The 13,411-nt window shown below is 37.6% G+C and overlaps 1 protein-coding gene across 1 annotated transcript in view; it reads right to left on the reverse strand.

Annotated features, from left to right (window-relative positions):
* Man1a2 (mannosidase alpha class 1A member 2) overlaps nucleotides 1–13,411 on the reverse strand; it is a 157,484-nt gene that overhangs the window by 84,648 nt on the left and 59,425 nt on the right. The window contains exon 5 of the mRNA XM_008832931.3: nucleotides 12,639–12,719. Coding sequence (XP_008831153.1) covers nucleotides 12,639–12,719 — 81 coding nt within the window. The remainder of the gene's footprint in view (nucleotides 1–12,638; nucleotides 12,720–13,411) is intronic.

A 13,411-nucleotide genomic window follows, 5' to 3' on the forward strand; every position in this document is an offset into this window, starting at 1 on the left:
ACATTTAGATGCCAAGAAGCTCAGAAAGTAACCGACTGTGACTAGTAATAATCAGATATATAGAGATTAGAAATGCATGTGCAAACATCTAAGTGTTAATTGCATTAAAAATGAATTTTTCTGTATGAAACTGTGTATTTTAATAATGAAATAGAAATTTTTTTAAAGATTAAAACCTCAATTTTATGTCTTATAGGGTTTATACTGAGAAAAATATTGCCGATCTATTAATTCAACTGTAAACCTAAAAATTTACAGCCAATTTTGAAAGAGATGCATCTTAGCTCTGGAAAATGTTATTGAATAGGTTAATGCTGTTGTAATGAAATGCTTCTTCTAAAAAAAAAAACCATTGACTATATGGACTTTAACCTTGGTTTGAGTGCAACCCTCCCCCAAAAAGTTCAGGTGCTAGAAGCTTGGCCCTCGTGGGGGGGATCACCATCTGTAAACCTAAAAATGTACAGCCAATTTTGAATGAGATGTACCGTAGCTCAGAAAAATGTTATTGAATAGGTTAATGCTGTTGTAATGAAATGCTTCTTCTAAAAAAAAAAAACCATGTACTATATGCACTTTAGCTATGGTTTGAGTGCAACCTCCCCCAAAAAGTTCATGTGCTAGAAGCTTGGTCCTCAGTGTGGTGATAACTTTAATAAGAGGTCTGGCCTGGCAGGAAATTGATTAGATCACTGAGGGAATGCCCTCAGAAGGCATGGGACCTTTTCATGGGAGCTCTGTAAGTTACTATGAGACTGGGGTGTTACAAAGACTAAGCCTGGCCAATGAATCTCTTAGCATCTAGCGTAACACATGACTGCTTCTACCCCTGCTCTCACCATTGTGATATTATATTGGTTACTTGTATAGTGTTGTAAAAGTACCAAAATACCACAGAGAATAACTTACAACAGCAACAACTTATTCTGGAGCAGTTTCGGAGATCTGTCTATTGCCCTTGGCTCTATTAATTCTGGATCCATGTGAGGCAAAACATCATAGCAGACAGGTAGCAGAGGAAGAAAAACCAAGGTAACTAAGACATGCCCTTCAAAGACATGCCCCCAATGACCACTTCTTCCGGCAAGGACTCACTTGCCAAAGTTTCCAGAAGCTTCCCAAGTACCAACACCAACTAGGGATCAAGAGTTCAGCACATGGGCCTGTGATGAACATTTCATATTCAAAGTGTAGATGCTACCTGCCATGAAACACACTTATCAGAAGCCAAACAGATAGGGTGGCCCAATCTCTAACCCTGAGCTTCCAAAATGATGACCTTTCTTTATAAAACACTTAGCTTTGAATATTTTGGTACAGCAAAGGAAAATGGTCCAATATATCATTAAAAACAACAAACAAACAACAACAACAACAACAAAAAAAAAAAACGGTTGGACATGCCTTTAATCGCAGCACTTGGGAAGTAGAAGCAGGCAGATTTCTGTGAGATATGGAGGCCAGCCTGGTCTATATAGCAAGTTCCAGCTAAAGCTACAGGGAGACACTGTCTCAAAAACACAAAAAATGGGGAGGGGGGAAGGAGGGGAGAAAGTGGGGGAGGTGGAGGAGGAAGAAGAGGAGGAGGAGGAGGAAGAGATGATAAAGAACAGGATAAAATATTTTTAAATGTTGAGAGAAAGGGAGGGGAACCACCAACCTAGAATTCTATACCTTATGACATTGTCTTTCGAAGGTCAGAAGGAGAAATATTTTCTAAGACAAATTTAAAGGGAGGGATTTGTTGCCATATGGCCTGTTTTAAAAGAAATGTTAAAAATTCAGATGGAAAATTACACAGATAAGAATTCTGTGATCATGAAGAAAAAAGTAATGGGGGTTAAAATAAATGTAGGTAAAATAAAAACTAACTTTTCTTAATCTACAGATAACAGTTGGTTCAAAATAATAGTGCTGACATGTATTACTCAACTTTGTACATAAACACACATTCAAATATGACCATGTACATGTGACCCACTGCTGGACCCAGCTGACTCTCTATTATACTTGGAGACTTTGCTATCTTTCTATCAGAAACAAGCAGGTCCAGAGGCAGAAAATCAGTATGAACAAACTTGAACTCAGTTGTACCATTAATCAGCTAGATATAGGGGACAGTCATAAGCTATTTCATCCAAGAGTAGAACATGCACATTCTTGTTTGGGTTTTTCTGTTTTTGAGATACAGTTGAGTTATATATCCTAGGCTGGTCCTGAATCCTCCCATCTCCTCTTCTGAGTGCTGGGATAGGAAGCATGCACTACCATACCTAGTCTACATCTTCTCAAGCTCACATGAAAGAGTCACCAATACAGACTACATCCTGGGTAAAATACACTTCAGTAAATTCAAAAGAACAACTAACTATCTTACAATGTCTGCTGCCAGACCACAATGGAACAAGAAAGCAGTAACAGAAGATACCAGTAAGGAAGGTCTGAGGCCATGGTTCAGTCGGTCCATGTTTGCAAGACAAACATGAGGGCTTAAGTTTGGATCCCCAGGACCCATATAAAAAGCCAGGTGTAGCAGTACACACCTACAATACCACATTGAGGAGATAGAAACAGGCAGATCCCTGGATCTCACTGACAGTTAGTCTAGCCAACCACTGAGCTCGAGGCTCAATGAGACACTTCTTGTCTCAAAAGAAAAAAGCAGCAGCAATTAAGAAAAACACCAGTGTGGACTGATGGCCTCCACATTGGTGCACACACTCATGCATGTGCACTCACATACATGCACATGCATGTGCACATGCACACACGCACACACACACACAGATGCACACACAAAAGAAGGCAGTTGGATAAAATCAAAATACTTTGAGATTAAGCAACATACTTCCAGAAGGTCAAAGAAAAAATACTAGAGAATTTTTAAAAACTTTGAACAATAAAAAACGAAAGCATCAAATTTAGGGAAGCCATCCAAAGCCACGCGTAGTAGGAATTTTTATATCAGAAAATTTAAAATCAGCAGCAGAAGCATTAAGGGGAACATACTTCAAAGTGAAAAAATATCTAAACACTACCCAAACTAAGCAGGAGAAAAGAAATAATATAAATTAGAGCAAAATCAATAAAAAATTTTTAATGTTCTCAAGTCAAAAGACCCAGAAGCTGATCCTTTGCAAAGGATAATAAAAGAAAAAAATGAAATGAATGAAATGAAATGGCAAATAGAATTGACATCTTCAGGCAGGAAACTCCAAAGTGGACACTGTTCCTAATAACACAAATGCAAGAAAGGCATCGCTTCAGAGCCCAAAGACAAAAAAGGCAAGCAAGGAATATCAACAACTTTTTGACCACAAGTTTGATAATCCAGATGAAAGGAACCAAGTCCTAAAAGATACACACAAGCAGAAATACAATTTAAATAGGCCCATGTCTTACGATGTTCAAGCAGCCATAACAAAAATGCCTTAAGAGTGGGCTAAGTTGACAATAATAGATGACGTCTCATACTTCTGGAAGCCAGAAAACCAAGATGAAGCAAACTTAATATCTGGTGAGTGAAGGCCTGCTTTCTGCTTCACAGATGGTTTCTCTTGCAACATCTTCATATAAGGGAAAGATGTGAACAAGTTTTCCTCACATTGCAGAAAGGATGTAGGAGGGGATTCTAATCATTCCCAGAAGCCCTTAACCCCATTTGTGGGGGCAGGGTCTTCATCTAATCTCTTCTCAAAGCCCAAATTCACCCTGAGAATTAAGTTTCAACATATGAATTATAGAAAGACACTAAATACCCAAATTTAATAGAAAGCCTAAAGATAGCTGGGCATGGAGGTGCACACTTCTTTTTTTTTGGGGGGGGCGTCTTTTTGAGACAAAGTCTCCCTGTAGCTGCAGCTGGCCTGGATTCGCTAATGGAGACCAGGCTGGCCTCGAACTCACAGAGATCCACCTGCTTCTGCTTCCCGAGTGCTGGGACTAAAGGCATGCGCCACCATGCCTGGCTAGGCTGTGCACACCTTTAATCCCAGCACTTGGGAGGCAGAGGCAAGGCAGATTTCTATGAGTTCAAGGCCAGCCTAGTCTCCATAGTGAGTCCAGGCCAGCTACAGGGAGACTGTCTCAAAAAGACAAAAAAAAAAAAAAAAAAAAGAAAGAAAGAAGAAAGGAAAAAAAGAAAGTCTAAAGACATAAAATTCACCATTCATGATAAAACTATTAGTAAAATGGAAACACAGAGTAATGTTTTCAACTTCATAAAAAAGCATTTACTAGAAAAAAATCTAAATATACAACATCATACTTGATAGTAACAACCTAGTACTATTCTCAGTAACATTGGGAATAAGGGAAGGATGGCCTCTTCTCACCACTCCTTTTCAACACCACACTGAAAGTCCTAGCTAGTGCAATAAAACAAGGAAAGAAAATAAAAAGGGATAGGATTGGGAAAAAATAAAACCATCTTTGTTCACAGGCAGTCATTTCAAATAACTGGAAAATGAAACAACCAGAACTGCTAAGTGATTATAGCAGAATTGTAGAATGCAAGGTGAATTAAGAAAAGTCACATCCAACACGGTGATGCACACTTTTAATCCCAGCACTCGAGAGGCAGAGGCAGGCAGATCTCTATAACCAGGCCAGCCTGGTCTACATAGTGGGTTCCAGGCCATCTGGGGCTACAAGAGACACTGTCTTAAAAAAAGAAAAAGGGGTGGGGGGAGTCAATTTCTTTTAAATACAGCAGCAACATAAAAATAAAATGTGAAATTAAATACACAATCCCTTTTATACAGACCTACATAACATTTTTAATACAAATCTAACAAAAATTTTAAGATCTGTATGATGGAACTATAAAGCTCAAATTAAAGTCATAAAAGAACTACTAAATAAACCAGAACTGCACACTAATTAGAATAGCCAAAACCAAAAACATTGAACAAATAATGTTAAAGATGTGGAGGACAAGCAGCTCTCACTCATTCTCAGTGGAACACAAAATAGAACAACCAATGTGGAAGGGTGTGTCTTAGAAAATTAAACGTACATGTACCATATGGCCCAGACACTGGGTTTCTTGTTATGTCCTGAAAGTAAAAAATTTACATCCCCACTATTTGGTCATAACCAGCACACAGATGTTTATAGCAGCTTTATTTATAAATGGCAAAAGTTAAAATCAACCAAGTTGTCCTTCAGTAGGTGAGTAGATAAACTGTGGTACATCCAAACAATGAAAAATTCAACACTAAAAAGCAATAGCTCATCCATCCACGAAAACACATGCACAAAATGTATATGCATATGAATAGTGAAAAAAAGTAACTTGAAAAAGTCACATACTGTATGATTCCATTATTCCATTATGACATTATGAAAATGGCAAAAATGTTTAGATATTGAAAAGATCATTGGTTATTGTGGGATCAAAGGAAAGAGACGAGTAAGATGATTCCTAAGAAGGGAAACTACTATGCATGATGGTACAATGAGGAATACACACATACCTTATGAGTGTTTCCAAGCCCATAAAATGTACAACCTTAAGTCTGAGCCATACTGTAAACTATTTACCCAAGAGAAAGATCTGACAATGTAAACTCATCACCTGCAACAAATATACCCCATTCTGGTGGAGGATAGTAAGGGAGGCTGGGGTAGGGGTGCTGAGGGGGAGGGAGGCTGGGAGGTACAGAGGGAGAGGGAGGCTGGAGGGGTGTGCTGAGAGGGAGGGAGGCTGGGGGGCAGGGGCACACAGAGGCTATGAGAAAATTTTGCACCTTCCTCACAATTTTGCTGTGAACCTAAAACTACTCTAAAAAAAATAAAGTCTTACTTCAAAAAAGAGAAAAAAAGCAATGGGTCAGATAAAAAAAGAACAGTGAATCCAAGAACACCAGTATCAAACAGCCTAGTGTATATGAAATTAAAAACCCAGAGGGAAAGAGAGGTGCAGAGTAAAAAATATCTTAAAAGAATGACAGTTTCCCAAAGTGTTTAAAGATATCAACTGATACAGCCCAGAGACACAGAGGACCATCAAGCAAGTTAAACAAATCCTACCCTACCCTCCAAAAGAAAACAAGTTCTACCCTACCCCTCAAAAGAAAACAAGTTCTACCCTACCCCTCAAAAGAAAACAAGTTCTACCCTACCCCTCAAAAGAAAAGCAAATCACTCGCATTCTTCATATAAAACCAGAACAGAAAATCTGAAGGTAGCCCAAAGGAAAGGCGTTACATACAAAAGAATAAAGACTTCTCACCATCACCTAGCCTCTGTGCAGTTGAAGCCTTTCTTCCCTTTAAAGTGCTAAAGCAAACACTGTCCACCTAAATTTTATATCCAAAGAAATCTTTAAAAAATAAAGAAGAAATGGTGGCAGGGCTCTACATCAAAACATATTCTATGAAATCTGCAAAAATTCAATTTTAAAATGCAAAAAAATAAAGACTCAAAAACTGAAGGAGCAGACCTACTTTTTAAAATGCCAAAGGAATGAAACACGTGAACCTGAATACAGAAATGAAGAAGACTAGCAAAATGTGCTGAAATTAAGATCAATAAAAGCACACCCCCCATATGTAATCGCTCTACGTAATACTTGACTTCTAAAGTAAAAATAGTAGCAATATGCTAGGAATTGGAATTTGTAGGATTAAACTAAAAGATATAAGAGCAAAAGGAAAAAATAAATAACTGTTAAAGTTTCCCACAGTAAAACTGAAGTTAAGTCTGGTGAACGACAGTAGGCCAGGATAAATTAAACACATGTAAGTGAACAAAAAGCAGCAGGTTAAGCTGGGCAACAGCACATCTGGACTCCCAGTTACTAAAGAAGCGAAGGCAGAAGATGGCAGCTGAGGCCACCCTCAGCGATTTGAGGTGTGATCAAATAGTTTTTTAAAGGACTCAATGGTAAAATGCCTGTCTCACACAAGCAGTCCTGGGATGAGTCCCTAATGTAACTTAATGTTTAATACACACACACACACACACACACACACACACACACACACACACACACAAAGTACAAATAATAAGTCAGTTACAGAGATAAAATATCACAAAAATATAACAAAACTATATAGAAAAAGAGATGAAAAACCAGATGGGACAAGAAAAAGGGCCCTAGCAAAAGCAAACTTTAAATCAACGCTATTAGTTATGTTGATTGAATGTAAATGGCATAAACAGACATACTTAAAACAGATGGACAAATCTCTCTATAAGCTAATATTACATATAAAACATAAAGATTAAAAATAGTTTTGTCTATAGTATGCTGGGGAATGGCTCAGCAGTTGGGAGCACATAAGGACCAGAATTCAGTTTCCAGCACCCAAGGTGGGCAAATAACGACCACTTTTAACTCCAAGGGATCAGATGCCCTCTTCTAACCTCCACAGGCAACCACACTCAGCTGCACATACCCACAGAAAGACACACACAGACAGATGATAAATAAATAAATAAATAAAAATAAATAAATAAATAGCCCCATCCTAGTTTCATTTCTGTTGCTGTGATAAAACAGTCCAAAAAAGCAACTTAGGCAAGAAAGGGTTTGTTTTAGTTCATATTCCAGGCTATAGCCCTCACTGCAGGGAAGTCACAGCAGGACTTTGAAGCAGCTAGTTGCATCCACAATCAAAAGCAAAGACAGAATAAAAGCATGCATGCTTGATGTGCCCAGTTCCCTCTCTACACTCAAACAGTCCAGGACCCAGCCCATGAAGTGACAACTCCCATATTCAGGGTAAGCCTTCCCATCTCAATTAAGCCAACTAAAAAAATCTGTCATAGGCGTGTCCACAGACCAACCCAATTCAGATGATTCCTCATCAAAACTGTTTTCTCAAGTGATTCTAGATTGTTGTCAACTTGACATTAAAACTAACCTCTCACAAACTCTTATTAATGAAAGGTGAAATGACTATATTGGGAAAAGAAAAAAAGATTAAGAACAGAGAACACAATCAGAGACAAAGAACCAGGGACAGAGAAAAATTATAAACTAAAAGCATCTGTGAACTAAAAAGATAACAAATCTTAATGTGTATATACCTAAGAATAGAAGTCCTGTATAAACTGTGAAACTCATAAACTGACAGGTCTATATTCCTAAGAGTAGAACTCCTGTATAAACTGTATAACACACGAACTGATAGGTCTGAAAGAAAAAGCAGATAAATTCATAATTATTGCTAAAGTATTCAAGATTCATCACTGAGTATTCAACCGTACATCTGGCTAGAAAAATTGCTAAACTAATAGAATATCCAAGCAACAATATTAACCAGTTTGGTGGAATTGTTATTCAAACCCAAGCACAGATATCTACATTCTATTCAAATATAGCCTGTTTAAGGCAGAACAGAGTCTTTCTGGTAGACAAATAAGCTTTAACGAACTTAGAAAAGTTACCTGATTCCTGTCTGAAAAAGAAAACAACAACCAGAAATTAATAAGAAAGAGAATTCTATAGTATAGAGAATTCTATAGTATGGGAAAATAAACCTAGTAAGTAAAGAAGAGAAACTAGAAAACATCTGAACCAAAGTAAAATTAAAATATAAAATATGAAAATCCATGGGCTGTAGCTAAAGAGCTAAGAAACAATTTATGTAATTAATGCCTTTATATTAGAATAAAAGTAGGGTGCTATGTTAGTGATCTAAGTTCCAACGTTAAGAGACTAGGAAAAGACCAAAGCAAGCAGAAGGAAGTTGAAAGCAAAAATAAAAACTAAAGACATACAAGACAGCAAGCAATAAAACCATAAACAAATTCTCTGAAACAGGCATCAACATTAATATAACTAAAACCACTGGCTTTTAAAAAAGAAATATGGAACATAACTAAATAATCCTACATATATGAAAGGACAATGCAGTAATACAAACAAGTTTATATCCACGAATTAGTCAACTTGGAAAACAACAGGCAATTTCCTGAAAAGGAGAACTACAGCAGTCACTCAAGCAGAAATAGCCTGCCTCCATGTTGGCGTGTGAGGCATGGTGGTGCCTCACATAGTTTAGAAGTCTCACTGTGTACTGTCAACAAAGTCGAACTGATGTAGGCAATGAAGAAGACCAACTTTTTGCCAAATACTATGGCAACATCCACCCAGTGTCAACTTTAAGACTATCTTTAATGAGACAGAGAAGTTAGCCTTCTTGGAAGGAATGACAGTTGTATAAAATGCAGTTATGTGTCCCTATTTCTCTGTAACTCATAGTCCTCCTGTGAAAAGGAGCAGATGCTTGTGGCTACTCTGTACTGCCTCTTCACCTATTGGGTCAAATGCTAAGGAAAAATATAGTCAAGCAAGTTCTGCTAGAAACACACAGGGATATATCCTGGCTTTACATAAAACTGTAGATGAAGGGATTATGGAGAACAATCTCCACAAGGGGTCCAAGGAAGGGGGCAACTGAGGGATACAGATTATAGGTGTACCCTATGCTGCAGACTGTCAGGTACTGCGGTCAGCCACCCAATAATGATATCAAGTAGATACTTGATGGGGAAGACCCCCCCCCACTTTCCTCATTCATTACTCCTTTCATAAGACTCATATAAACTGATTCTCATCTAGTTCCAAACTGATGCTCACAGGGGATCCTTAGAGCTCTGTCATGGCTGTGGGTGTCCTCCCACTCCGCACACTCCACTACATGCCTCCCATTCTGCGTGTCTCATTCTTTTGTAGTTCTGAGAATGTTCTCTAAAGATTTTGATATAGGATAAGAGACACACCCTCTTCCTTTTCAGACTAGCTTACATTTGCATGCTGTTCTATACCTCCTCAATTTCTTTTCTGTAAAAGGTTAAAGCAAGAAAATCAGAATGTACTGTGTTTTCCTTTTGCCTCTGTCTGGCCTTCAGCTCCATGGCCAGTATGTCCAGCAAAGGAAGGGAACTCTTTCTATACAGTGTGGGTAGATGAATCCAATCTCAGCTATAACCCACTTACTGGCCTCAGCATTTTCTCCCATTCTTTCTTCCTGGTCTGTTCTTCACCTCAAGACTGGGAACAGTTCATAGGAAAGAGTCAAAGAAACAGTGATTGAAATTTTATTAGGGAGAGCTTATAAACTTCTCTATGTTAGTCACAGTTTCATTTTATACCATGATTTTGGCCCACAGCTTCAAAAGTCCATAATTCCAGTTTCAGGGGATCAGACACCCTCTTCTGGCTTCTATGGGCACTGCACTACAAGGATCCACTGAGATACATGCAGACAATACACTCATACACATAAAATAATAAAAATAATAAATACTTTTCTAAAAAAAAAAGTACTGTTTTAAAAAAGTGGTATGGTCTGAGAATGGCCACTATGAGAGTACTGATCTCTTGGTCGGCTATTTAACTCTCCCCCTTTACTACCTGAGGGACCATTGCCTCATATGTTCTCTCTGTGACCAGGAGCAAAGCTAGGCCCTGGAACTAGAATTCCACTGTAATCTTGGAAAGAAGTTCTACTCGAAGTAGAGAAGGGTGGAATTTATGGCTTAAAATCTCTTAATTCCTTAAGAGCTCCCAAATGCCTTTCAGTCTTCTGGCTTGAATCTGCAAGTCTGCTGCTCAACCCTATCTTATCGTCTTTCTAATTTAGCCTTCATCCAACCAGTAAGTCTGGCCTCTTCTCCTACTGAGGCCAACAAGTGGTAGCTTTCTTCAGAAAGTCTTTTTCCCCTAGGAAAACTAAGAACAGAATGCCTACTCTTGGGCCTTGTTTTTTTAACTTGACCCCAAACTTCCTCCTTACGGAAGTGTTTAAAACAAACATAAAAGTTGCTCTACTCACTTACTGCCAATTTCCCAGCAATGAAAGAGACCAAGAGCTGGGCATATTTGATGAAGTTATCATTGTAGAAGAGGTATAGGTGGAAAAGCCACCTTTATATACTACTCTGTGCAAAATAAAACACATTTCCTTTTTCCAACCATGCTGTATCCACCAAGCACAATTTGAGTATATTCTTATAAATTGTGGGGCAAAAAAAAAATCAAAACCTAAGTAGCATCACTAGAAAATTCTACCTTTTATAGAAAAATTAACGTCAACTGCACATATACTTCACCAGAAAAAGAGCTACCAACTCACTTTATGAAGCCAGCATTATTATGCAAAATACACAAACCAGCACACATAAGGGTGTTAAAAGATGATAAGGGCTAAGGAAGGTAAGTGCTTACTGCACACATGTGAGGACTGGAGTATGGATTCCCAGCACTCATTAAAAAGCCTGAGCGTAGGACTGAAGAGATGGTTCAGTGGTTAAAAGCACTAGATGTTCTTGCAGTGGACCCAATTTAGGTTCCCAGCACCCACATGGTAGCTAATAACTGTCAGTAACTCCAGGTCCAGAGGATTTGATGTCCTCTTCTGGCCTGGCTCTGAGAGCACTGCACTCACGTGATGACTATACATACATGCAGGCAAAACACACAAATAAAATAAATAGATGAATGAAGGAAATCCAACATACAATTAATTCCCTGTAAAGGGCTGGCAAGATAGCTCAGGAACTAAAAACACTTGCTACCAGGTCTTATGACCTGAATTCAATCCCCAGGACCCACATGGTAGGAAAGAATGGACTCCTTCCAGTGGTCTTCTGACCTAAACACACACACAAACACAGGCACAGCATACACGGAGGCAGGGCAGGAGGGAGGAAAGGAAGGAAAATTTTAAAATAAATACCATATCATCATCTTATTACATGCAAAAGCAATTTGCTATCAAAACATCCATTCATTCAAAAAAAAAAGAGAAGACTCAGCAAACTAGGAGTATGAGCAAATGTCCTTAAGGCATTAAAGGGTATCTACCAACAAAATATGTACAGCTAACATTAAGTTTAATAGAGCAAAACTAAGTGTTTGTCTAAGATCAGGAGCCAGGCAAGGATGCCCATTTTCATAATCCTGTTCAACCTTGTAACAGATATCTTAGGCAACAACTTAAGACAAGAAAAAGAAAATTCTTGACAGAGAAAAATACAACACCTCTATTTACTAATGACAGGATTATTTATAAAGAAAATCTCTAAGAATCTATTAAAATTTATTTAAAAGCCATCAGAACTAATTAGTGAAGTTAAGAAAATCTCGAGTGGGAGGGAAAGACTCCCCCAAGCTGCCCTCTGACCTCCACATGCACACACATACATACATACATACATACATACATACATACATACATACACACATGCAAGTATAAATACAATTATGCATGCATACACACACCACAGAAATGTAGAAAAAATGAAGATTTGTTTTCTTATTTATGTGTCTGCATTTGCGTGTGTGTGTGCTTGCACTTTAATTTAAAGAAATACCAATAAATAAAACCTTTTAAAAAACTAAATGAAGAGACATTCCATGTTCATAGATCAGAACAGCCAAAATTATTAGGCTTTCAACTCTCTCCAAGTTTATAATCCCATCCAAAACTTTAAGTTTTGTAAAAACCTGCAAGCTGATTCTAACATCTATATAAAAAGAAAATGTTTAGATTACTTCAGAAACATTAGTTCAGAAAAATTAGAAAAACAACATGATGTTAGAGCAATGTTTGATTTTACAAAATTCCATTCTGTAACTCCTCTCACCCAAAAAAAACCAAGTATTACTTGATTTTACTCACATCTTCTCCTGAAAGGTAATACGCCGCAAGTAGGCCTCCAATAAATCGAATGTTCACTTCAAACACAGATACTTCCGAATTCTGTGAAAACACATTGAAAATGTTCACACACTCTTTACACTTTATAGGTTTCAAAGCGGTTTTAGTACTTCATTTTCTCATATTCAGAATGCTCTGCTATTTTGGTTTTACTTTCTGAATTTTCACTTTTCATGCAACTGGAATCTTCCAGAGACTCCTCTGTTACTTTCACCAAAGCTACCAATGGGCTATTTATTTAGTTTTGAGACAGGGTTTCACTGTGTAACCATAGCTAGAAGTCACAGAGACCTGCCTGTCTCTGCTTCCAGAATGCAGGGATTCCTAGCTCCAATGCCCAGTTTGATTTACCCTATGCAATATTGTGGAATTCTTAATATTTAATGCTGTTGATGACTGTCACTTCCTCAGGAAGACCTCCAGTTCTTGAATACTGGATCTTGAGTTCTAAAATAGCATCCTCTCCAATGATTCTATTACTTTTATTTTAATCATTACAACATAAATTCTATTTCTATCTTTTCTCATGAAATTTAAATATTTCCCTGGTACAAAAATAACCTAATGATTTTTAATTATTAATTCTTTAATTATTATTTTATTAAAGGAGATAACAAAAACTGATGGGATTATGGATTAAATAATAATACAGAGAAAACCAGCTCCTAGGAAACTAATGAAGATATTCACATCACATATATACAAAATGAAAAGCAAGTATTTAGAAATGTGAA

The sequence above is a fragment of the Nannospalax galili genome, unplaced genomic scaffold (genome assembly GCF_000622305.1).
Source record: "Nannospalax galili isolate Female #2095 unplaced genomic scaffold, S.galili_v1.0 scaffold1951, whole genome shotgun sequence".
Classification (NCBI taxonomy): domain Eukaryota; kingdom Metazoa; phylum Chordata; class Mammalia; order Rodentia; family Spalacidae; genus Nannospalax; species Nannospalax galili.